Below are 23,092 nucleotides of genomic sequence, written 5' to 3' on the forward strand. Positions count from 1 at the left end.
GACCAAACAGGGGATATACAGTGCTTTAAGACCAAACTTGTGCACCCATGTGCAATATTTATACCACAAAGGGCAGCTTAAAAAACTTAATTTGTAAAATATGTCAACATTGGAGCAAAAACATGCTTTACATATATAAACAGAACATGATATAAAAATGGGGATCACAACAGAAATGGAAAATATTAGGCTTTATTAAACAGGTATGGGGAGTTTAACTGGAACCTCCTCAAATTAAATTTTGCAATTCTTTCATGTTGCATTTTCACAATTATGTTGTTCAAAACTGGTGATTCTAATGCAATATTCATGCTTATTTGTATTTTGATAAGATAAACAGTTAACCTGTTAACCTGTTAATTGAAGTGAAAGAGGTTGATCCATAAAAGGGGCGATTTATTATTGGGGTGAAGTGTCCGACCGTCTCTAATTTACCGACTTATCTGTGTCGTAATTTCAAGCGTTCGGATGATGTAAACAGTGGAAGAAAATATTTTTTAATTAGATAAATTGGATTTAAAACTGTACTTGTAGTGGCTTCCTCTATGGAAATAGGAAAGTGAGTGGTCTACCACACTTGTCACATTGACAGTGCATTTGTGGAAGCCCAATCTGTCATCATGGAGATATTTCACCTCAGGGTCATTTATGCAGGTAAATATTCTGCAATTATTTGGTAACCATAATCATTTCATAGCCTGTTTACAATTACTGATTCAGTTTGGTAATGTAAATAAATGTGTAAGTAACATAGTAACAGGTACTTAAAAACACTGCACTTATTGTATCAAATGTGCGACAGGTGGTTGGTGATTTAACTTGCAGTGACCAGTCAGAGGATAGTATCAAATGTCAGGGACAGTATGGTCGACATATCTAATCAATTCACCACCTCAGAGCCACACTTGCTCGCTCCCGTGCTGACACCGCTCTGACCGTTAAGTCTTACGTTGAAAGTCTTCGGCAAGCAGCTGTACAATTGTTTCATTGATATCAAAACAGTAGCAGCATCGCATTTCTAAGTCAACACTTTTCATGTGGATCGAAAGAAATAATTTAATCCTCTCTTTTCTTCTGTTGTTGAGAAAAGCACCAACTGTGTCAGCGACCAACGTTAGAAGTGTCGTTAAGTTAGCGCCTAATTTATCGCCGTCAGCGTAAGTGTTAAGTTTGAACAACTCATTTTTGTCAACGTTAAAGTTAACGTTAATTTTAACGTTGACAGCGTAACATTTAACGATGATAGTTAACGTTTAATCCTTAACGAGAGTTTTGAACAACCGGGCCAATGACTTATATATCCATGTATGGCGTCACAGATGAAATAAATCTATTTACATATTCATATCACAGATTTAACAACTATAGCTATATAATTTAATATAATCAACTTTAAATATCGATTATGAGTTATACATAAACTGTAAATCTATCAACCGTTTAACTTATACACAATATTAATACAAACGTTATGAATTCACGGGTTTAATTCGTCCTTCTATACGCACATAGAAAACTAGTAAAATAAAGTAAAAATAAAAATAATTTCTACTTACTGCATTCCTCCATTTCTAATACTCTAAACTGTATAATTTCCAATTGTTAAACAGGACAGGCCTGGTTCAAACAAATATCTGTGTTTAATGAATGGAAATCAAGGAGGCGTAAAGCGTCGTGCAATTTAAAACCAGTTGGACAATCAAAGGTATTGATTATCGAAATTTGTAAAATCATTGGCATGCTTTACATTTTGTAATTAGCATTTATCTGTAACTCGACCATTTATTGTGTAAACAGTGAGGCAATCATTAAAAAATTCACAAATGCATTTAGTGTACATTTACTTGCATCAGTGATACAAATTATATACATGGAAGTTTAATGGGGTTTGTTCTCTTGTGTAAAGACATAGCAGAACAGTTTTAAACAAGTAAATTTAGCGTCATTGAACACTAAAAAGTGTCCGTACAAGTTTTGACTACAATTACAATAACGCGTCGTTTTATGGAAGTTTAAAATGTTATCAAATATGATTGACAAATGCATTATTGAAAGAAGATCATGCATATTAGGAGTTTAAAGTCAGTACCATTGCTTTGAATAAAACATCTCAATGTCAGTCATTAAATGTTTAACACAGTAAAATGGTTAAGATCCTGTTCAAATTATTGAGTCTAAATATTCTCTTGGTGGCGGCAGAAAATGATAGTAGGTTCAGGATCTCGGTTATTTGCCCCTCGGTGATCATGTATAGAAAAACTATTGTTTTTGTTAATGTATCATTATTACATTAACATTAAATAAAAGAGATGAGAAAAGGCAGAATCTTTTTGGTAAAACTTGACAGTTTCCAGTGTAACATTTTAAACCATCATAGCCAAGTCGGGTTTGTTTATGATTAATTTTTGTAGCTTGGATTGTTCTAAAGCTGCCACTTCCTGTTTTTAAATTGGTCCGTTTTAAACCTAAATGTCAGGTGTGTGGCTACAAAAAAATATAGATAAAATATGTTTGGCTTCAGGCCAGTAAACACATTTAAATGCTTGGAAATCACGTTTCGATTGGATATGGACCGCAATATAATAACCGAAGTTGACTACCGCTTTGGCCAACGTAATCTGTTGGACTTTGAAATGGCTTTCAATTGCGATTTAAAATTAATTCAAATTTTAGATAGATCTTTAAAATTTGACATATATTCAACTGTCTAAGTAAAATTGTGTTTTTAGGCTGATTTATGTCGTTCAGTGTTTGTGACAACACGAAATGGTAAAAATCAGCCTCCGCCTGCAATTGAAATAAACACCGTCCAACCACGGGGTAGTATTGCGTTGACGGGGTGAGTACGCTTTAGATTGAACGACAAAGATATACTTTTAGTTTGCTTTTGCAGGCGAGAGCTTCTGCATTATTGTAAAAAGACGGCACTTTCCGAATTCACTACAAAGGTGATAGTTTAGAAAAATTTAATTTCCCTGTGTACGATTTTTCCAGAAAAGTAAGACAGATTCTCTTTTAGGTGTAAACACAACAATTAAAACGCTTAAAATATTATACAGATTGTTTTCGGGTGTAATACGGTCTTGCTATGTTTTCATTTTTTGCGTTGAGGCCTACTTTAAACAAACATAATTTCAGATGATGCTTAAGTGCTGACCAATTAGCTGATGATATAGAAATAGAGGGATACTGCTGACCAGCTGCTGACCAGCTGCTGACCAACTTGATAAAGAAGGAAATTCTTACTACTGAAATGAACGGATGAGTTATTTTCAGGTTTATGTTTCATTATGTAGTTTTACTTTGTTAAATAATAATTTTATAATGATATCTTATATAAGTTGATATTTGTATATTTTATAAGAGCGTTTAGTTGCAAGCCCCAAGAAATCTGGCTTAATACATTCAAGGACGACCAAGATAGTCTAAACGAATGTTCTCAAGAACTCAGTTCCTGTTGATCATATATTCTGACGCCCTACAATAAATAAAATACGACAGCATTGATGGCGTTTCGTTACCTGTTTTAGTGTGAAAACATTTCTGTATTTTTGAAAAAAAAACAGTCTTTTTAAAAGATGCTTCTTTTAAAAAAATCTCATTAGAAGAATGTTCATATCAAATTTAAAAATTGTCAAATCAAAATTAATTTTAAAAAATGCGTAAAATATCACAATAAACAAAAAGAGTTTATTTGAAATGAAAACATATATTAGATACATAACAGTTAATTCGTATTCATTAAAAATATGTTATTATCTGATATAGCTTACCTTTGTTCATGTTTGTGAACTCAGTTATGAAACAAATACACTTTGGAATTTCACGAACTTTGCTACAAAACCGTTTAACACGTTTACTTGATATGGATGTTTGAAAATACTAAACGGTATCATAACACGTTTTGCTTAATAGCATTTTTAGAAAATTCTTAATATAGAATGGTATCCATGCAGTCGCGTTATGATAAACACAGTGACTGGCCATACATCCAGAACTGCAGGTGTAGCAGACGATCGATTTGCACAGATCCGCTTTAACTATTTGTGTTTTTTTCGGATCAAATTTTTCTTATGATCAAAATTTATGTTCTGTTTCACAAGAAGAAAAAATGATCTTTCTATTCTGGTAATTAGAAATAGTATCTATAAAGATACTCAAAATAGAGGTATTTCTTTTTAAAATTGGGATTTGATAACGTACAAATTATTTATTGACTTTGTTTTGTATTGTTTCATCCCCACCCGTTCATGTATGTATGTATTGTAATGAGTTAAAAAAGGAAACTTGAAATAGGAAAGGTATTGGATAATGCGTTTTAGCTTATTGAATAGAATATCCCGAGGCAACATTTATCGATACACAAACAACAAATAAAATCATTGTAAATCATTGATTGCACGCATAATTGTCATAAGCAAGAGCTGGTTCATATATGTCCGAGTACCATTTAGCGGTATATTAGTTCATCGATAACAAACACAAAGTTCTGCAACATCTCTCTGTACCAAATCATACGTTCAGTCGTCTATCAACTTTATAAAATGGTCTGATCGTTCGATTTAATGAATCATACACTCGCAACCCAACACGTTCTCTTCTGGTTACTATCAGTTATCCAAGCCTGTTACGATCATAGCGTATTGATTATTACATAAAAAAATCATGGCTGACTGACTGAATTGTGCACACAACGACACAGGTACTGCATTGGGTATTTCCTGCAAAATCATTGACATCAAAGGGTGATGAAGCCTGATTAACCAACTGTCCTACCAGAGTTGTCTTTCTTCCTAAGACTTCACTTTCTACATATGGGTAACTGATACTATCTGTTAAACATTTGTAAGTAAATGTAATAGAACAGTCATAGTTTTGATTTTTCTCCGTACATCAAAAAGATGTGAAATAAATGGACAGGTTTTAATAGGCAGTTTTAATATCGCTTGAATATGTCTGCAAACCGGTATATTATTCAAACAGTAACATCAAGGTGTACGTTGGCACATAGTCAACGTACGTATCGACAGCGCTAAATCCATATCTATCTGTAAAAAATAGAATAAATTATATATAAAACAAGTAAACAGTTCATTATTACTAAAAAGCTTAACGATAAATTAAGGGCATACTCATCTTAACTATATGTTAACTTACTTAATTATACTTCCCATGCTAGGCCTAAATTAATGTCTTATTGACCTGTTAGCCTTAATGCCAGATATAAGGAGTTTAACGGGTCAAAATTAAATATTTTGAATTATCTATTTTTTAATCCTTTAATATCAACATTTTGCAATAATTCCACTTGATGATTTTTAATTATTTTCTCTTGAATATGGACCGCGATATGTTTATTAACCTCGTGTAGCGCGTTGGTCAATACTAATGTTTTGGTTCACAGTGGCTTGAGATTTGGAAATCAAATGCAATTATTGACAAATAAATGTGTTGTGACAAAGCTCGAAGTAATTGGCCATAGTACCATCCACAAATAATCAATAACTATGCAATAGAAAAATACGTACCTGATACTGGTTCCTATAAGTGAGAAAAGTGAAGAAACAAGCCAATATCTGCATGTAAAGGAAGTTCATAACCCACTGATACACAGCGCGCGCTGAATTAAATAGCGAAAGCGTGGGTGCATCGGTTGACTAAATCAGTCGAAAAGAGATCTGGAAGTCATTCCATTGCCATTTTACGCGAGCATGGTAAAAAATCTGATGGATTATATGATCAGATATTTAAATGAATTAATATACATTAAACATTCTACTAATGTTTAATTTCCAAACACTACAATTCCAAGAGAGAAAGAGAGAGAGATGCAATAAATATTTCTTTTATTGAGTCAGTTATGTAACCGTACATAGCTTTTTCACTTAACCATCTACTATGGCGCGTGAATAGTATAACTCTAACACAATTATTGGCAGTTGCTTATGCATCCCCTGGACACACGGAATATTTAAAGTCCCTATGTATTAATATGCCACAATATCCTTAAATGTATCTCAAAACATTTCACGCAAAGTTACAGGTACAAATTTAATCCGTTATTCGTAATTCATAATGTCCATTTTTTTATTTTACAACTCTGCTCAACAATAGGTCATATTTACTGAAAATGGGTCCTTTTAAATAGTAAGTTTAGCAAGTTTGGTTTTGCGCATTCACGCACATTTTCTCTAATTTAATATGATTGTTATTTCAAATGAATTAATTATTCTAATGAAATGTTATAAAATTGTTTGCACTTAAAGCTGCACTCTCAAAGATTTACCATTTTTACAACATTTTTATTTTTTGTCTTTGAAAGAGCAAATTTTTGAGTAAATATCTGCAATCTAATGATATAAGATTGCTGACAAAAAATCAGATCGTAGATTTTCATATTTCCGTTCGAAAATTAATGTAATATGGCCTAAACTGTTACTAACGGTATAAGAAATATGCATAAAACATCATTTTTTGAACTTAAATACAAATATCTGCGATCTAAATATTTGTCAGCAGTCTTATTTAACTGGTTTCCATAGATTTTCGCAAAAATTGGCTCGTTCCAAAAAAAAAAAAAAGTTGTCAAAACTTTCAATCTGTGAGAGTGCAGCTTTAAACCCCCAAATAATGCATTTATCGCAATGAGAAGTTGCAAAAAAACGGAAAGTTGCGTTTAGTATGATGTTAATCAACCAATTACGCAACAACAAAGCTGTTTACGCTTGTATGATAATTCCAGTCTTCATAAAACGATATTTAAGAAAACATCAACATTGCTGACGGGTTCCAGCTTTCAGATATATCTGATACAGTATTAAAATCTTAAGTGGGTGTCCTATTTCATTGCATTACAGGAACTATATCGTTCGGTAGGAAGCGGTCGGGGATTGAACACAGGATTATCTTTATTCAAAGCCAACGCTCTACCACTAAAATTATCATGTCTTGTGTTACATAGGTCGAACGAAAATAAATTCATAGTTCGGCTTTTTTGCATACACACCTTTTCGACTCAATATTAACATAGAAGGACATGTATCAGAAACAGAATACATTTCATGAACACGAAATGGAAATATTTAGATACTTTTTATATAAATGTCTTTATATATATTTATCACAAGTTGTTACTGAACACTTAATATGTGTACGCTTGATACTTGGTAACACCCTTTAGTATCATCTGAAAGGGTTTTATGTGTAGTGATTCAGAACAAAACTGCACAAAAGCAACTGTTTTGTTGCATTTAAGATCACACATTTTCACATCCGATATGGTTTTAAAGCATACGACAATTGTCCAACTGGTCAATGGGCATCAAGATTCTTATACGACCATTGTCCTACTGGTCAATGGGCATCAAGATTCTTATACGACGATTGTCCAACTGGTCAATGGGCATCAATATTCTTATACGACCATTGTACAACTCTTCAATGGCCATCAAGATTCTTATACGAACATTGTCCAACTGGTCAATGGGTATCAAGATTCTTATAAGACCATTGTACAACTGGTCAATGGGCATCAATATTCTTATACGACCATTGTCCAACTGGTCAATGGGCATCAAGCTTCTTATAAGACCATTGTCCAACTGGTCAATGGGCATCAATATTCTTATAAGACCATTGTCCAATTGGTCAATGGGCATCAATATTCTTATACGAACATTGTCCAACTGGTCAATGGGTATCAAGATTCTTATAAGACCATTGTCCAACTGGTCAATGGGCATCAATATTCTTATACGACCATTGTCCAACTGGTCAACGGGCATCAATATTCAATATGATCGGGGTTAATAAATAACATCAAGTAGCTAACTTTTTATTTTTACCTGCTAATGTCTGACTAAGATGTCGCACGCTTTAAACATATACTATGAACAGCCGTACAAAATGCCTGTATTACACATCTTGTTCCTATTCGGTACACTCTTAAGCCTGCAGCAAAACATAGCTATATAACTTTTTAACTCAGATTTACATATTACATTTCATAAAACACGTTTAAAGTTTTAGGGAATGGTCAGGATATACGCACATAAGAAGAAATTAACGTATCTGGATACGTGTTCACACACTGAACTCGACGTGACACAGGTGACCAGAAAAGCGTTCTATCATAATATCCCCTTTGTATTCATTATGCTTTGAAAATAAGATGTGAGCATCAGCAATGCCGTTTCTAAGAATAATACGTCTGGTTGCGACCTTATTGGTTAGTTTTTGTCACATTGCGAAGAGGACGTTGGAAAGGTCGGCGACAGTGTGAAATGATAAATTATGCCCGATTTAAGAACACTTTTAGTGAGAACAAGTGTACACTTATCATCGAACAGACAGGCTTGTATGGAAGAAAATGCATCTCGGTTTGTAATCACGTAACGTATAGTTTAAAGGAACTTTCCGCATCGTCAATTATAAATTGTAATAACAATATGGGACATGAAATATTAAACTATCTCACACATTGCGTACACGTTGAAAATAATATAGTCCCTTGGTTTTTCACTTTGGAGTTGTTTTGACAATGTTTAAGTTTATTTGAATTTATTTTACAACGATTTTAAAACAAGTTTGTGTCTGGTCAATTGCATACAAGAATACGCGAGTGGGAAAATATTACTATGAAAAAAGTCGCCCTACAGAGACATTATTTTGGATAAAACATGGTGTAGAAATATTAGACTTTTATATTCATTTCAAGGGCAACTTTTGGGGGGTTAGCTATGATTGTGCACTACCACCCCAAGGAGATTTAACAATGCTAATACATTCAAAATGATCACGAATTTTATAACTGATACTATTCAAGAGAGATTGGAAAATGGATCTATTGAATGTTTTGGTAAGGGGATGTGTGCCAACCGCCTCTAATAGTAGCATCTCTTACTGTTGAACCTACAAAACCAATATTGTGTCTTAATATCATGTATCTGAACAATTGGATTAAGGACATTTAATTTTCTTTTGACACTCTAAAAGACATTCCGAGATTGGTAAGAATAGGTGCATACTTTACCTCCTTAGATGATAATTCCGGGTTGACAACGTTAAATTGAATGAAGATCGTAAAAGTACATTCACCGGGAATTTAATGTACCAATCTTCTTGTATATTAATGATAGATTAATAGAACAGGTCAGACGCGAATCAACGTTTTCCAACAGAGAACAAGCTATAGTGGCAAACTATATTACATGCGAAATCTTGACAATTCTTGGTTACTGTTTGAATCTAGAAAAGTCATGTTTTTACCCCACAAAAAACGATTTTCCTTGGTTTTATTGTTTATTCAGACGAATGTTGTTTTCGAGTGACAGAGGTAAAGAGACAAAAAAATATTGCACACAGGGAATTTATCTTATCCAAACCCGTAATTTCTTTACTTGATCTCCAAAAACTAAGTGGCAAGGCCATTTCTTTCATGTTAGGGGTTCCGGCTGCAAGACTGTATCTCCGTGAAATGAATGCGGCGATATTAAGGTGTATGAGAGGGGACAAGATTCATGTATCTGGTACCCTGCGAGTAGAAATAGAATACTGGCGATTTTTTGACAATTGGAAAGGGAAAGTTGTCTGGACTGAACGACATCTTAACCTTGAGATTTAAACAGATGCGTCACTATATAAATATGCGGGCTTAATAGATGTGAAGGGTGAACGTATAAAAATTGCTGACTTTTGAGATCAGACTCAGCAAGGTCAGCCTATTATGGTTTTAGAGGGTCAAGCTTTAGTTAAGGTGCTGCGCGCGGTAAGGTCAAAAATAGCTTCGCATAGGGTTGACGCGAACATTGACAATAAAGTTTTGTTACACGCATGGGTTAATTAAGACGGTAAATCACACGATATGAACTTAGTCATAAATGAACTATTTCAATTGACTATGTAATATCAAAAATAAAAGTGGTTGGTTTTGGCTGCCTGTAATGTTACAAAAAAACCCCAAGCGGTGTCATTTATGTTCGATAAACTAGGTGCGCTGTGTAGATACTTGACTTATCACATAACTGTTGAAAATGACGAAATAGTAAAGTTCTTATTGCTTAAAAGCAGATCATATTTTCGTTAATTTTTCATTCGGGCGATAGGGCTAGTGATCTGGGTCAATTAACATTAGAACGGGTTTTTGAATTACATGACAATCAATGCGTTTTCATTTCTGAAATTTCTGGGAAGACAGTTTCATTTCACAATCCAAAAAATGCAGTCGTTTTTAATATTTAAGGATGAAAGCATTTGCCCTGTTATTTATTTGCGAAAATACATAACTTTTGCCGACATGATTGGTGTTGATCTCACAAGTGGTTATCTGATTCGATTAAAAAAATAATTCTGCAACGCATATTTCTGAGAAGCAGGTTACTGCATCTGCAATGTCATATAGATTAAAATGCCATTTGAAGGCAATAAATCTGTACAATGGTAAGTCAGTAAACTCATCCAGAAGAGGGTGTGCTATCGCACTGCAGCGACACTGCAATTAATTAACATATTGGGTGGGGCTCTAACGGGATGCTTTATCTTTATGCGCGCATGGAAAAACTGTGTTCACCACAAAGCGTCGCAGCAACCTTGTCCAACGAAGTGGACTTGCAGTCAAGTGGTAATTCACAGCTAGAGCTTATCTCTAAACAATTATTACGGTAAGAACACTTAAAGAGATTCAGTTGCATTTAACATGTCAAGTTTTTGACTATTTATGTATATGATTGCATAAATACACGGTTTGCCATTTGCACTCGTCCATTTTATAATTGAACTTCTGGTATGTTGTGCCTATAGTAAGGAAAGCCTACTCACGCTTATGCTAGCAAAGTTCCACAGGTCAGTGGTTTCTGATATATATGTTCAATTATAAACAATTGCTGTTGAGTTTTGGACAGGAATTTACTGTTAAGAGATTAAAGTGAGTGGGTACTAGTGATATTTCACTTTCACAAGTGACCCCTCATTGGCCGAAATAGATAAGGCGCACGAAGCCTGGTTGTAGTCATTCTGTTGATCGACACCTCTGTGTAAAAATATGATTCTATACGGAATTATTTTAGTAAACCAGGCGATAAGTGAAAAGTGAAAAGTGATTTTTTTAAAAAAATTTGTATTCGCTCTTTGTCCATCATTTAACGGAAACTTTGCGGTTTTCTTATATCCAATGCTTAGACAAGGATTGGTTACTTGTGATATTTCACCAAGCGATCTCAATGCCATGATGTACAATATTTACAAATGGGGACCAGTATATTTGCATGATGACTGAATGCATTAACATGCCTAGGATCAATACCAAAGCACGGGAAAGTGTTTAAAGACGAATTTAAAATTTAGGAACCATAACATCATTAAGATCTCGCTTGATCTTCTCTGGCAGCAAATCAAATTCGTCGTCACAACACCAGTACGAACTTTTTTTGTCCCTTCTGACCGCCATAACAGCATTTCTCAAAATGTCAGAATCTTTAGAAGCAAATGCATAGGCAAGTCGCAATCCTCGCATGTGTCTTCTGCTGTTTTGTGGGACTTTTTTCGGATTCACTTCGAACAAAAGCGTCCCCGGAGCTCGGATTGTTTTTTGGCAAAAGGCTTCAATGCTTTCTAACAATTTTCCACCTGCAAAATATTTCATCAATTCTTCTACATCCTTTTTGTAAATCTCATGACGTGCTACAGCTATCTGATCGACCGCTAGTTGTGTTTGAATCGGAACACTGAACCTTTTCATGGCTTTTTCACGGTCCATTTGTGTAAAATTAGCTGCCAGAGAAACGCAGTAGCGATTCAGATTACTCAAGCCATATGTAGCCGAGACAGAAAGAAACTTGTAAAGAATGTTACAGTCTTTTTGATAAAACTTTTCGAAGTTCTGTTGTAGCGTCTCCAGTAGTTTGTTTTCGCAAGTAGAAACTAATGGAGATATTTGATATACATAGGCGAGAGGAAGAACTACGAAAGCTTCACCATCTGCAAAACAGCATAACATTGTCCAAAAAGATCTAGAAAATAAATACTTCATAAATATTAATCAAATACTTTTAGTAAAGACAGTGGCTAAAATTGTGTTCAATTTTAAATAGATAAACAGACCGGTTTATGTTCTTTACCACAACCTCAGATTATAAGTATCTTCCATGGCCGAGATTGTAAGATAGATTCATCCCGACCCGAGCGTAGGGTGTTTTGCGGAAACGTGGTTTACCGAGTTTCCGCAAAACACCCTGCGTAAGGGTTGGGATAAACCTATCGTACACGAGTGGCTATGGTAGATGGTTTTTCTCCCACCTCAGTTTAACAAAATTAAGTAAAAGTGTATTTTATGCTGGAACTCTTTTGTGCATAGTGAAAATAAATGCGTATGGATATGTGATAATTCGTGGTTGTCATGGATTATCGCACATTGTTTCAGGTTATGTAAATATTATAATCGGTCTTTAAATAGTTCTGAGGAGAGTGAAACATTACTTCTTGAAAAGTGCGTGAAAATTTTTATGTGGTGACATTTAATGCGAGAAATACTTAGCATTCTAAATAATGCAACACAACAAGGTTTCTATGGTGCTACAGACGACATTCCTCAACAAGGGAGGTAATTGCAATGTGATAACCATTAAAAGAAGTTCAATACGGGCGTTTTATCTTTGGCCGTGGGCAAGATAAAAATTTCTGGCATGGATAAAATTTTGGATCTACTTATATGAGGTGGGGAAAAGTAGATCAAACTAAATTGACCATGCTAGAAATTGTTATCTTGGCAATGGGAAAGGTAACATGCCCGTATGAAACTCCTTTTTTATTGTCATCATACAATTTCTTCCCTTGACCGTCGTCTGTAGCATCATAGAAACATTGTCTTGAGGTTATACTTAAACTCCTAACTAATTATTTCTCGCTTCAAATGGCACCATATTTTTTTCACGCTCCGCTCAAGAAATTATGTTGAACTATTTAAAGAACGAGTTGACTATCAACATTATCTGAATTACTGTGCGCATATCCATGTCAACCGCGAATTATCACATATCTATACGAATTTATTTTCAACAAGCACAGTTCCAGCGAAAAGTACATTTTTTCTCTATTTTGTTTAACTGCGGCGGGAGAAAAGGCATATATCAAATAAGATAGGTCCATCCAAAACAACCCATGCGTAGAGCTTTTTGAGGAAACTCTGTAAAACTCGTTTTCGCAAAACACTCTACGCTTGAGTTTGTATGAACCTATCTTACACTCTCGGCCATGGAAGAAACTTATAATCTTCATACTCTTGTAAACTTAATTATGAATATTTATATAAAAAGACGTACATTGCACCACGGGTAATCTCTAAATTTAACATATTATTCTTTCGAGTATTCTCATTTTTACATGCTCTGCAGATGTGATTTGATTATACCTGATAACTTATGTGCAATATTAGGATATATGCACTTCAGTAGTATCAACACAGCCTCAAGTCTCTTTCCAGGTAGTGGTATCCAAACTTGGTCCTTTTCTTTGAAATCATCTTTAAACATCGCATTGAAGACAGGAGAAGCAATACTGAGGACAGCTTTAATAACAGGAATTGGTTCCTCCTCAACAAATAGATATACGTCTGCCAAACCTGAACTTTCTCCGAATATTCCAAAATCTCGGTCCTTGCGGAGCTGCTTGCCTTCGAAAAATGGCTGGTTTGTACTTTCTATGTTTTAAATAAAACAATAATAATAAAGTTTAAAGTACTGATTAAAAAACATTTATTTTTACAATAAATTAAATGACAAAAATGCTTTTCCGAAAATGAAATTTGTTAAGCCTCGATCCCCTGTTTGATACACGATTATCTAATGGAGGATTCTGAACTTTCACGATTGCGGTATGCGGCATTCAGAAACTGTTATGTTCGAAGTATTCCGTAAAAAAAGACATTTTAATAACCTTTAATACTCTGAGTAAAATGTTTACACTGCGAAAGGCATTTAAAAATCGTGGAATCAGGCATGTCCAAACAATGAAAGACGCTTCCATTTTCAATTGTCCGACGCAGTTTATTAGCAGCGACAGTTTAAGTGTCAGAAACGATTAAACATTCTTAAGATGTAAGGCGTTTTGCTTGTGTATTTAGATAGACATGATTATATTGCAGTGGTAAAACTATAAACCAGATATTGCGCCATAATATGATTTCCCTTAGACGCAAGCATGTTGTAATTTACACAAAACACCTAAGGTAATCTCTTAATGAATAAACATAGCTTGCTTGGATCGCATCTTTTCTCTTGTTCAGCGATTTTACTTTATATTGAAATAGATTTCGTTTTTTTTAGAACATAATGGTTTGATGATATTCAAGGTATTCCGTATCTGGTATCTAATGTTATCACATGGTATTTGATATATTCAGCAAGAACGCATTTTATTTATATTTTAATATCACGAATGTTACGCCCGTTTAAGTGCTTTTTCATTAAGCCCTTTCAAAACATAATATCAAATAAATCTTTCATTTTGTAAAAATGGTTGTAGTATTCTTTGTATTATTTTACATTCCCTGTCATGATCCCTATCAACGCATATGCCATTTTGCTCTGGCGTCCAAATACATTGTGGTTTCGGAGAAAAGTGCTTAAATGTCAAAGTCAGTATCAAATATGAAGATTATGGAGAATTAAAGTTTATTTGGAAATCAAAACCTTTTAGAATGTTGGGAAAGGGTTATCTCATTACTGTAATCATTCCCATGAACTACCGCACTTTCCTTGGCTCTCTCAAGTTCCTGGCATACAGACCAAATACTTCGGCTACACCGTCATGTATTTAACAATATTTAAGAGGGACGGTTATTACATTATAATTACTAAATACTAAATAATACATGTAACTGAATAATGTCTTAAAATTCATAACGTTTAGAGGGCCGTGCATTGAATTTTAATTGAAAGAAAGATATAAAATAAATAGAAAAATACACGTAAATTGTTAGTAAATAAGATGTCGTTTAAGTAAAAATATTTACAATATTGCAGAAAATGTGTCTTTTGCGGATTTAAGAATGTTTTTGTCGATATCAGAACACGAAAGAAGAAACCTGTGCAAGAACCTGTCTTACTTGGACATGTGTTTTTCTCCGTATTTTCTTCCTTTGTATCGGCTTCACATTTTACATCAGCGTCTTTTGTTTCACCCTTTGCGCTGTCCATTTTACTCTTACGTTCTGTATTTATATATCATTAATTCATCGACTGGTTTGTATTAACTGAAAATGAAAGTTAAACTCTGTATTATAACCACAGCATATTGTATGCTTTATAAACGTATTCTAGGCTAAATTATATTATTGTGAAGTCTAGAGAATAGCGACGATCTTTTCGAAACCTACGTATGCCTTATATCGTAGTTATCTATTTCTTGCATACACTTCTGCAATGTAATGACATTGTTTAGTTTGCAAAAGAATAATGCAAATATTGAAGTGTCTCGTTGAATAAAATGATATGTTGTCAGTTTTGGATATATTAACTTAGGATTGATCTTGTGGCTTTAGAAGATCTTTGTCAGACCATAGCAAGTTGAAGAACTCATGTTCTTATGTGTCATATATGTACAACATTATTATATGCAAAACTTAAGCTCAAATAATTTCCAAAGGCAGTAAAAGTCGAAACATTAGAGTAGGTGTTGGTCTTGGCGTTTCGGCGTCGTCGTTGTGCAAATATTTAAGCTTGGTCATAAATCGAAGAATAAAAAAAATGCTTAGATGAAACTTGGTAATTTCGAAAATTTGAATTGTATTATTAGATATATATTGCACTGTCAAAATATTTTCGTTTACGTACACATGATTCCCCATACAGTTGATTCGATAATCAATATACTAATCAGGTTAGTGTTGCATTCAAAAACATCTCTTAAACCGATTGCTATTTTTGCAACATTAAACAAGTAGACGCGGATATACGCTCTCTACTGACAACGACAGTACGAACAAGTACACACGACTTATTGAAGACAATACGCTACTAATGTGTATCGTGCAGGAAATAATGTATGTAAATTTACTATTTACCCTAACACATTCGTTCAACAATAACGAGCATAAACACAATACGATTGACAAATATATAGGTAATACAATTGTTCTCACAAGGTCAGGACCATTGACAAAACATCTTATCTATTTGAAGAAATTCACTACACAGTAGAACACATTTTTTATTTATTATTATTTTCTTATGGTTAGCTAAAACGGTCAGTGTTTAAAGCATGTCCAAGTATTCATTTTATTATAATAACATTATTGTTTTTATTTCAAACATGTGTGCAATAAATTGTATGTTAAATTAACTGATGTTTGTTAAATAATGCGGGCTTGATGTCCAGCGAGCCTTCTTCAGTTCGTATGTATTAGGATAGCCCTGTAGTGTCTAGCTAGAGGAACATAGACAAGCACTTGCAATAAGTTGTCTTGTATAAAGCGCATGTAGGACGGTTAGAATATCGTACATGTTTCCACATCAAACAACCAATGAAAATCAATACGGAGAAACCCAATGTACATGTACATTTTTACATTGTCCCTTTCCGTAAACTGATTCTAATCCTATATCTATTCAAACATGTTGTAAAGATTTTAATAGTTGATCTAAAATTGTATTTCTCTTATGTATAAAGGCGGCTGAAGCAGACTTGTTCAGATTATGAAGATGACGTCTTAAACGAGGACATTTTGGGAGATATTTTCATTGTTGCTCGATATCAAAAAGAACAGGCTCGACGCAAATGAACCTTATGTTTTGTTTGGGAAATGAAAACGTTTTTTTTCTTACATCGTTTTTGCATATCGTCCTACCAAAATTTATGATAACCATTGATTGAGGAGCGAACGGCTTCGATTAAATTATCCTCTCAATGAAGAAGTTTAAACACAATAAAACGACGATACGCGATACGAATGCGCAATAAAGATATTATTAGGCTATGTTCATTTCATACCCGGAAATTTCCTCACAGCAAATTAAAGCTCATTGACATCTTATCAATTTTATATTGCATGCCCAATACTATTTTACTTATTTTTAATTCGAAAAGGCCCTTGAGGGACTGTCAATCGAGTTGCAATGTCATTAAGCAATCTTTATCATACTGAATCGTTCAAATTTAAATGGTTTAATAGTCGGACTTATTTCAGATATCGTGACATCGCACTAGAGCATGTAAAAAATTACGACAGTGCTTATGAATTAAGAGCAACACATCCTAAACAAACTACGGGGGCGTCATAATAGGAGCCAAATAAAGGGCTTACTGATGTTGTTTAAGCATTTCACTAGGGCCACCCTTGAATTATAAAACTAAACAGTTAATCAAGTCACAATTCCCTTTTGTACATGCCCTAACGCATACATTTATTCTATAATGAATAAACACATAAAACACATACAATGCTATATGGTTAAATTCAAATATCGTCCTTAAGATAATGTCGTCCCGCTTAGCAAATTTGCTAAACCAAGTGAATGGATGGAACATTAATTTTAATAGTAGCACACAACGCATTACATAGCGTATAAATCATTTGCCATAGTAGTGCTTTAATTGCTAATCCCCAAAACAATAGACTGGCCATAGATAAGGTAAGAAGAGGACATTTGATTATGATGTAAAACTGTTTTAAATTAATATTATGCATTTTGATGTTTCTTTAATTTCAACTTACTTGTTAAAGACGTGATTTCAGTTTAACAAACATGCCTATATAGATACACATATTTGCCAAAAGCTGTCAATCTATGTAAAAAAAATGCAATTCGTGTCGAATTGTAAAACAATGATTTGTTTTGTAGAAATTGGTACGAATAATTTTCTATTATTGATATAAAGTCACATGAAAAATCAAAGAATTGTATATCAGTGCTACTTTCCTAAATATTCATTAGGTTAACATCATTAAACCCTTATAAAGCCCCCAGAATGCATTTTCTTTTTGCCTAACGACAGATACCATTCAATACTCGAAGTAAAATTTAGCTTAGGCTTCATACCAAATGAAAGTGTTTGTATATATTGAATAGATCATTATACTTTCATTTTATTAATTTCAGGTTCAGAAGTAGTTTGGTTAAAGAAATGTCTAAAGTACGTCAATTGACAGATATACATAGGTGAACGACATAAGGTCAAAGCCAGTCAGAAAACGAGAGACACAAGACGTACACAAACACAGAAAACCCGCACATTGCACCCGCTTATTTGTAACTGAACTTGTGCGGTTACCGATACGGAACGGTCGGTGAATCAGACAATAAAATTACTTTTGATTCCTTGCATTCCTGAATTCATCTTTGGATGTCTTCCTATCAGATTGCATTAAAAACTTGAGAAGTTGGCTTATACTTTATACAATTAAATCAATCAAGGTCTTACATACATACCAGTGAACAATATATAATACGCACATCTATTATTTTAAAATATCACTTACCTTTGTTCACGTTTGTGTAATCCCTAGTAATACAAATACACTTTGGAAATTGAAGTATTTTGTTACGAAACTGCGATTGTAATATGTTATAGCGCGTTTACTTGATACTTGTTTTCACAAAACACTCAAAATAGAACAGTTTCTATTGGATTTTGAGATAACAGCCTTACTTAGTCATGTTTTCAGAAGATACTAAAAATAGATCAGTATCTATGCGTTCCATTTAAATTGCTGATCAGTCGTGTTTAAGCTTGTTGGTCAAATCGTTCTGCTGGTGCATTGTTTTGCACAGATCCTGTTCAAATCTTAATTTTTCGTTTTCTTCGGATTTCTTATTTCTAATGAACAAAATATGTGTATTTACATGCAAAAGTGATGTTTTTTTTCATTATGAAATGGTGATTTTATTTCAAACAAACCCTTTAATATTTTATTGAAAGTCCACCTTCTTTATCCATGTATGCATTGAAATGAGTTAATAAAGTAGAATTGAGAATGACAAAGCGAGTTGATCTGTGGTTGTTTTTCTAAATAAGACATTTATATCCCCTGTCAACAACTCAAACATTCTTTCAGAACAACCAACGTTTACATAAGGTCGAAGAGTTCGGTATAAGGAATCTAGCACTCTTAACATATTACGTTCTCTGATGGTGAGTGTCGGTGTTCGATATATTTTACCAACCTAGGTGTAATTTATAATATAAAAAGTAAAATATAGCTGACAGGTTAAATTGTGCATACAACTAAGCCGATTATCACATGAGTTATTCATGCAAAGACATTAATGTATAACTGTTATCACCAAAGGGTGATTTTATCTGAATGACTTTTCAATCCGGAGTTGTCTTTCTTAATAAAACTAAACCTGGTTTCATCGGTCATTGCCGCACATGTATAACAGATAACAAATGCCCAAATATTGAAAGTTAATGGCATACATCAAGGATAGTTTTAACTTCTGCAGTACAAAACATTTGCTTCATAAAGAATGGATCCCATCATTTACAAGACAAGGCCCAAATGCGGCAACTATTTTATTTGACGATGCAATTTTTCAAACTTAGGATTTGAGCTAGTGACCTAGTATTTTTAACCAAAAAGACCCATATTTATACTTATCGGAGATATCGTTCATACAAATAACCAGATCAACAGAGTCCCAACCTTCTAAAACATAGTGAGAACCCTGACAGACAAGAATTTTCACAAGCACACCACCACCACTACAGGAATAATATTTCACATTCAAATTCTCACCTGTCATTCTCTAAATACATCATCTTCACCATCCATTTAAAAACAAGAGTTGAGTGTGATTAGTTTGAAATTTCTGGCACAAACACTGTATGTATCCTAAAGCACAGTTCAAGTCACAAAAGGGCGTGTCTATTAAGGCACAAAAGAAGCAAAATATTAAAATCCTGAAAATAAAAGCATTGACTGTGGTGCTGACAGGTCAATGGTGTATGTGCTAGTGGGAAAGCATGTGTGCGCGTATGTGTATATGTGTGTGTATGTATGTAAAGTAACCAAATGTCATGAGAATTGGAAAAAACAATAATTTAATATCCTGCAGGAAAGTTACGCAGTTGGGTGACACCTTCGGAATACAGAGTTAGTCGACACATTCGAAATACACAGTTGGGTGACGCCTTCAATATGTACAGTTGGGTGACACCTTCGGAATACACAGTTGGGTGACGCCCTCGATATGCGCAGTTGGGTGACGCCCTCTTTATGCGCAGTTGGGTGACACCCTAGAAGTACACAGTTTGGTGACATCTTTGGAATACACAGTTGGATAACGCCCTCGAAATTGCGTAGTAGGGTGACACCCTCGATATGCGCAGTTGGTTGACATCCTCGATATGCGCAATTGGGTGACACCCTCTATATGTGCAGTTGGGTGACACCTTCAAAATATACATTTGGAAATTCACAGTTGGTGACGCCCTCGATATGCGCAGTAGGGTGACACCCTCAATATGCGCAGTTGGGTGACACCCTCTATATGTGCGGTTGGGTGACACCTTCGAAATATACAGTTGGTCGACACCTTCGAAATACACATTTGGGTAACGCTGTCGAAATGTACAGTTGGGTGACGCCCTTGATATGCGCAGTTTGGTGACGCCTTCAGAATACCTAGTTGGTGGACACCTTCGAAATATACGCTTGGGTGACACCTTCAAAATACACATTTGGGTAACGCCGTCTAAATGTAGAGTTGGGTGACACCTTCGAAATACACAGTTGAATGACGCCCTCGATATGCGCAGTTGGGTGACGCCCTCGATATGCGCAGTTTGGTGACGCACTCGATATGCGCAGGTGGGTGACTCCCTCGATATGCGCGATTGGGTGACACCCTCGATATACGCATTTGGGTGACGTTCTCGAAATACACAGTTGGATGGCACCTTCGAAAAACACAGTTAGTCGACACCTTCGAAAAACACAGTTAGTCGACACCTTCGGAATACACAGTTGGGTGACGCCCTCGAAAAGCGCAGTTGGGTGGCGCCCTCGATATGCGCAGTTGGCTGACGCCCTCGATATGTCCAGTTGAGTGACACCTTCGGAATACACAGTTGGTTAACACATTCGAAATACACAGTTGGGTGACGATCTCAATATGTACAGTTGGGTGACACCTTCGGAATACACAGTTGGTTGACACATTCGAAAAACACAGTTGGGTGAAGATCTCAATATGTACAGTTGGGTGACACCTTCGGAATACACAGTTTAGTGATACCTTCGAAATACACAGTTGGGTGACGCCCTCGATTTGCGCGTTTGGGTTACGCCCTCGATATGTCAAATTGAGTGACGCCATCGATATGTCAAGTTCGGTGACACCCTCGATATGTCAAGTTGAGTGACGCCCTCGATATGTCAAGTTGGCTGACACCTTCGAAACGCGCAGTTGGGTGAGTCCTTCGAAACGCGCAGTTAGGTGACGCCCTCGATTCGTGCAGTTGGTTGACAGCCTCGAAATATACAGTTGGGTGACGCCCTCAATATGTACAGTTGGGTGACACCTTCGAAATACGCAGATGGGTGACGCCCTTGAAATGCGTAGTTGGGTGGCTTGATTGAAAAAAAATGTTTGGTGACACCCTCGAAATACACATTTGGATAACACCCTCGAAATACACAGTTGGATGACACCCTCGAAACGCCCAGTTGATTAACACCCTCTTAATGAGCAATTGAATAACGTCCTCGAAATGCGTAGTTGAGTATTACCCTCGAAATACAGAGTTAAGAAACACCCTCGAAATAAGCAGTAGAATAACACCCTCGAAGTATACAGTTGAGTAACATCCTCGAAATACTCAACGATTAACATGATGTTTCCTGTTTAAACAACTTCCTTCTGCAGACAAGAGAAACACGTATAAGTATGCAATAATTTATTGATCGTGCGAATATCGTATAAAATCGGATACTCGAATAATGAGCACCAACCATCAGCGATGTTCGAGTACGATCATGCACAGTAGAACTTTAATATCTAGCTTAAATACCATAATATGATATATGCATATAATCCTTTATTGAGGCAAAAATTCAATATCGAAGTTAGTTATGAATGTACAAATTAATTCCCTTTATTTTTCTGGCATTCATTTTGAATAGGTTTGTACATTCAGTATGTGTGTCATCATCAATAACGATATGTTAAACGTGGAAGTTAAGTATATAAAGAAAAGCTATATTTTCGTACCATGTTTTAGTACGGAAAACAATTTTCCGATTCGATACTCAATCATGGTTGAACATTACGCATTTACGATAACAATGATGCAAATATTTGAAAACATTTTCTCAGAAGTTTATTATTACATAAAAATATATACTTCGAACATTTAATACAAACAACCATTGAGCGAACTAATCAATATCCAGAAACACACGCAGAACGCTTTGTAACTGAAATATCGTATGGATATTATAAAGGTTTAGTACATTTTATACTAGAATAAGACCGTCAATCTATCCGCATTAAACATCACATTTATTGGTATTGAGAATAAACAGTCGTGTGTACTGAATTGTTCTAGTCTCGAATAATGATTATCCCTTTAATCATTCTTCTGCGGCGGCGCAATTTGGATAGCACGCTTGATATTTTCTGGCAATACATTGTATTCCATGTCATGACACCAGTGTTCACTTTCTTTGTCGATTTGAATCTTCGCAACTGCAAGTATCTTGAGATCTGTGCAAGACCTTCCAAGCGAATAGGCGAGTCTCAACGCTCTCATGTGATCATCGATCGGGTTGCCTTTCTCAGATTCGTTTAAAAACGACCTGATAACATATTCTTCGGTTGAGTAGCCTGTCCTTACTAACACCATTGCTGTTACATCATCATGTCTAACTTCAAGTCGTGCTATTACCATATCATCAATTTGTGTAACAACATAAGCAGGAATATTTTGTCCTAACATGGTATTCTTTCGGTCTTTTTGTCTGAAATCAGCAGCAAGAGAAACGCAATGTTGTGTTAGTCTTTGTAAGCTAAATTTTACCGCAATGGACAGACACTTATACAAATAAGAGCAGTCTTTCATATAAAACTCGTCGAATATCCGGAATAGTGTATTCAAC

The 23,092-nt window shown here is 34.9% G+C and overlaps 2 protein-coding genes across 2 annotated transcripts in view; both read right to left on the minus strand.

Annotated features, from left to right (window-relative positions):
• LOC128245426 (uncharacterized) overlaps positions 1 to 3,845 on the minus strand; it is a 39,352-nt gene extending 35,507 nt beyond the window's left edge. The window contains exon 1 of the mRNA XM_052963562.1: positions 3,774 to 3,845. The gene's annotated coding sequence lies outside the window, so the exon portion shown is untranslated. The remainder of the gene's footprint in view (positions 1 to 3,773) is intronic.
• A 7,484-nt stretch (positions 3,846 to 11,329) lies between these two features.
• LOC128245851 (uncharacterized) lies at positions 11,330 to 19,248 on the minus strand. Its single transcript, XM_052964072.1, has 4 exons — positions 18,470 to 19,248; positions 15,098 to 15,244; positions 13,403 to 13,690; positions 11,330 to 11,622 (listed from the first exon to the last, which is right to left on the minus strand). The coding sequence occupies exons 2-4, from the start codon at positions 15,186 to 15,188 to the stop codon at positions 11,330 to 11,332; spliced, it is 672 nt and encodes a 223-aa protein (XP_052820032.1). The 5' UTR covers positions 15,189 to 15,244; positions 18,470 to 19,248.
• Positions 19,249 to 23,092: the final 3,844 nt, after the last annotated feature.

This window comes from Mya arenaria, chromosome 9 (genome assembly GCF_026914265.1).
Source record: "Mya arenaria isolate MELC-2E11 chromosome 9, ASM2691426v1".
Lineage (NCBI taxonomy): Eukaryota > Metazoa > Mollusca > Bivalvia > Myida > Myidae > Mya > Mya arenaria.

Coding starts and splice junctions, on each gene's coding strand:
- LOC128245851 (XM_052964072.1), bottom strand. CDS start 15,188: ATGGACAGCGCAAAGGGTGAAACAAAAGACGCTGATGTAAAATGTGAA. Junction 13,691..15,097: donor GGAGAAAAACACATGTCCAA/GTAAGACAGGTT, acceptor TTTAAAACATAG/AAAGTACAAACCAGCCATTT. Junction 11,623..13,402: donor TATTGCACATAAGTTATCAG/GTATAATCAAAT, acceptor AATATTTTGCAG/GTGGAAAATTGTTAGAAAGC.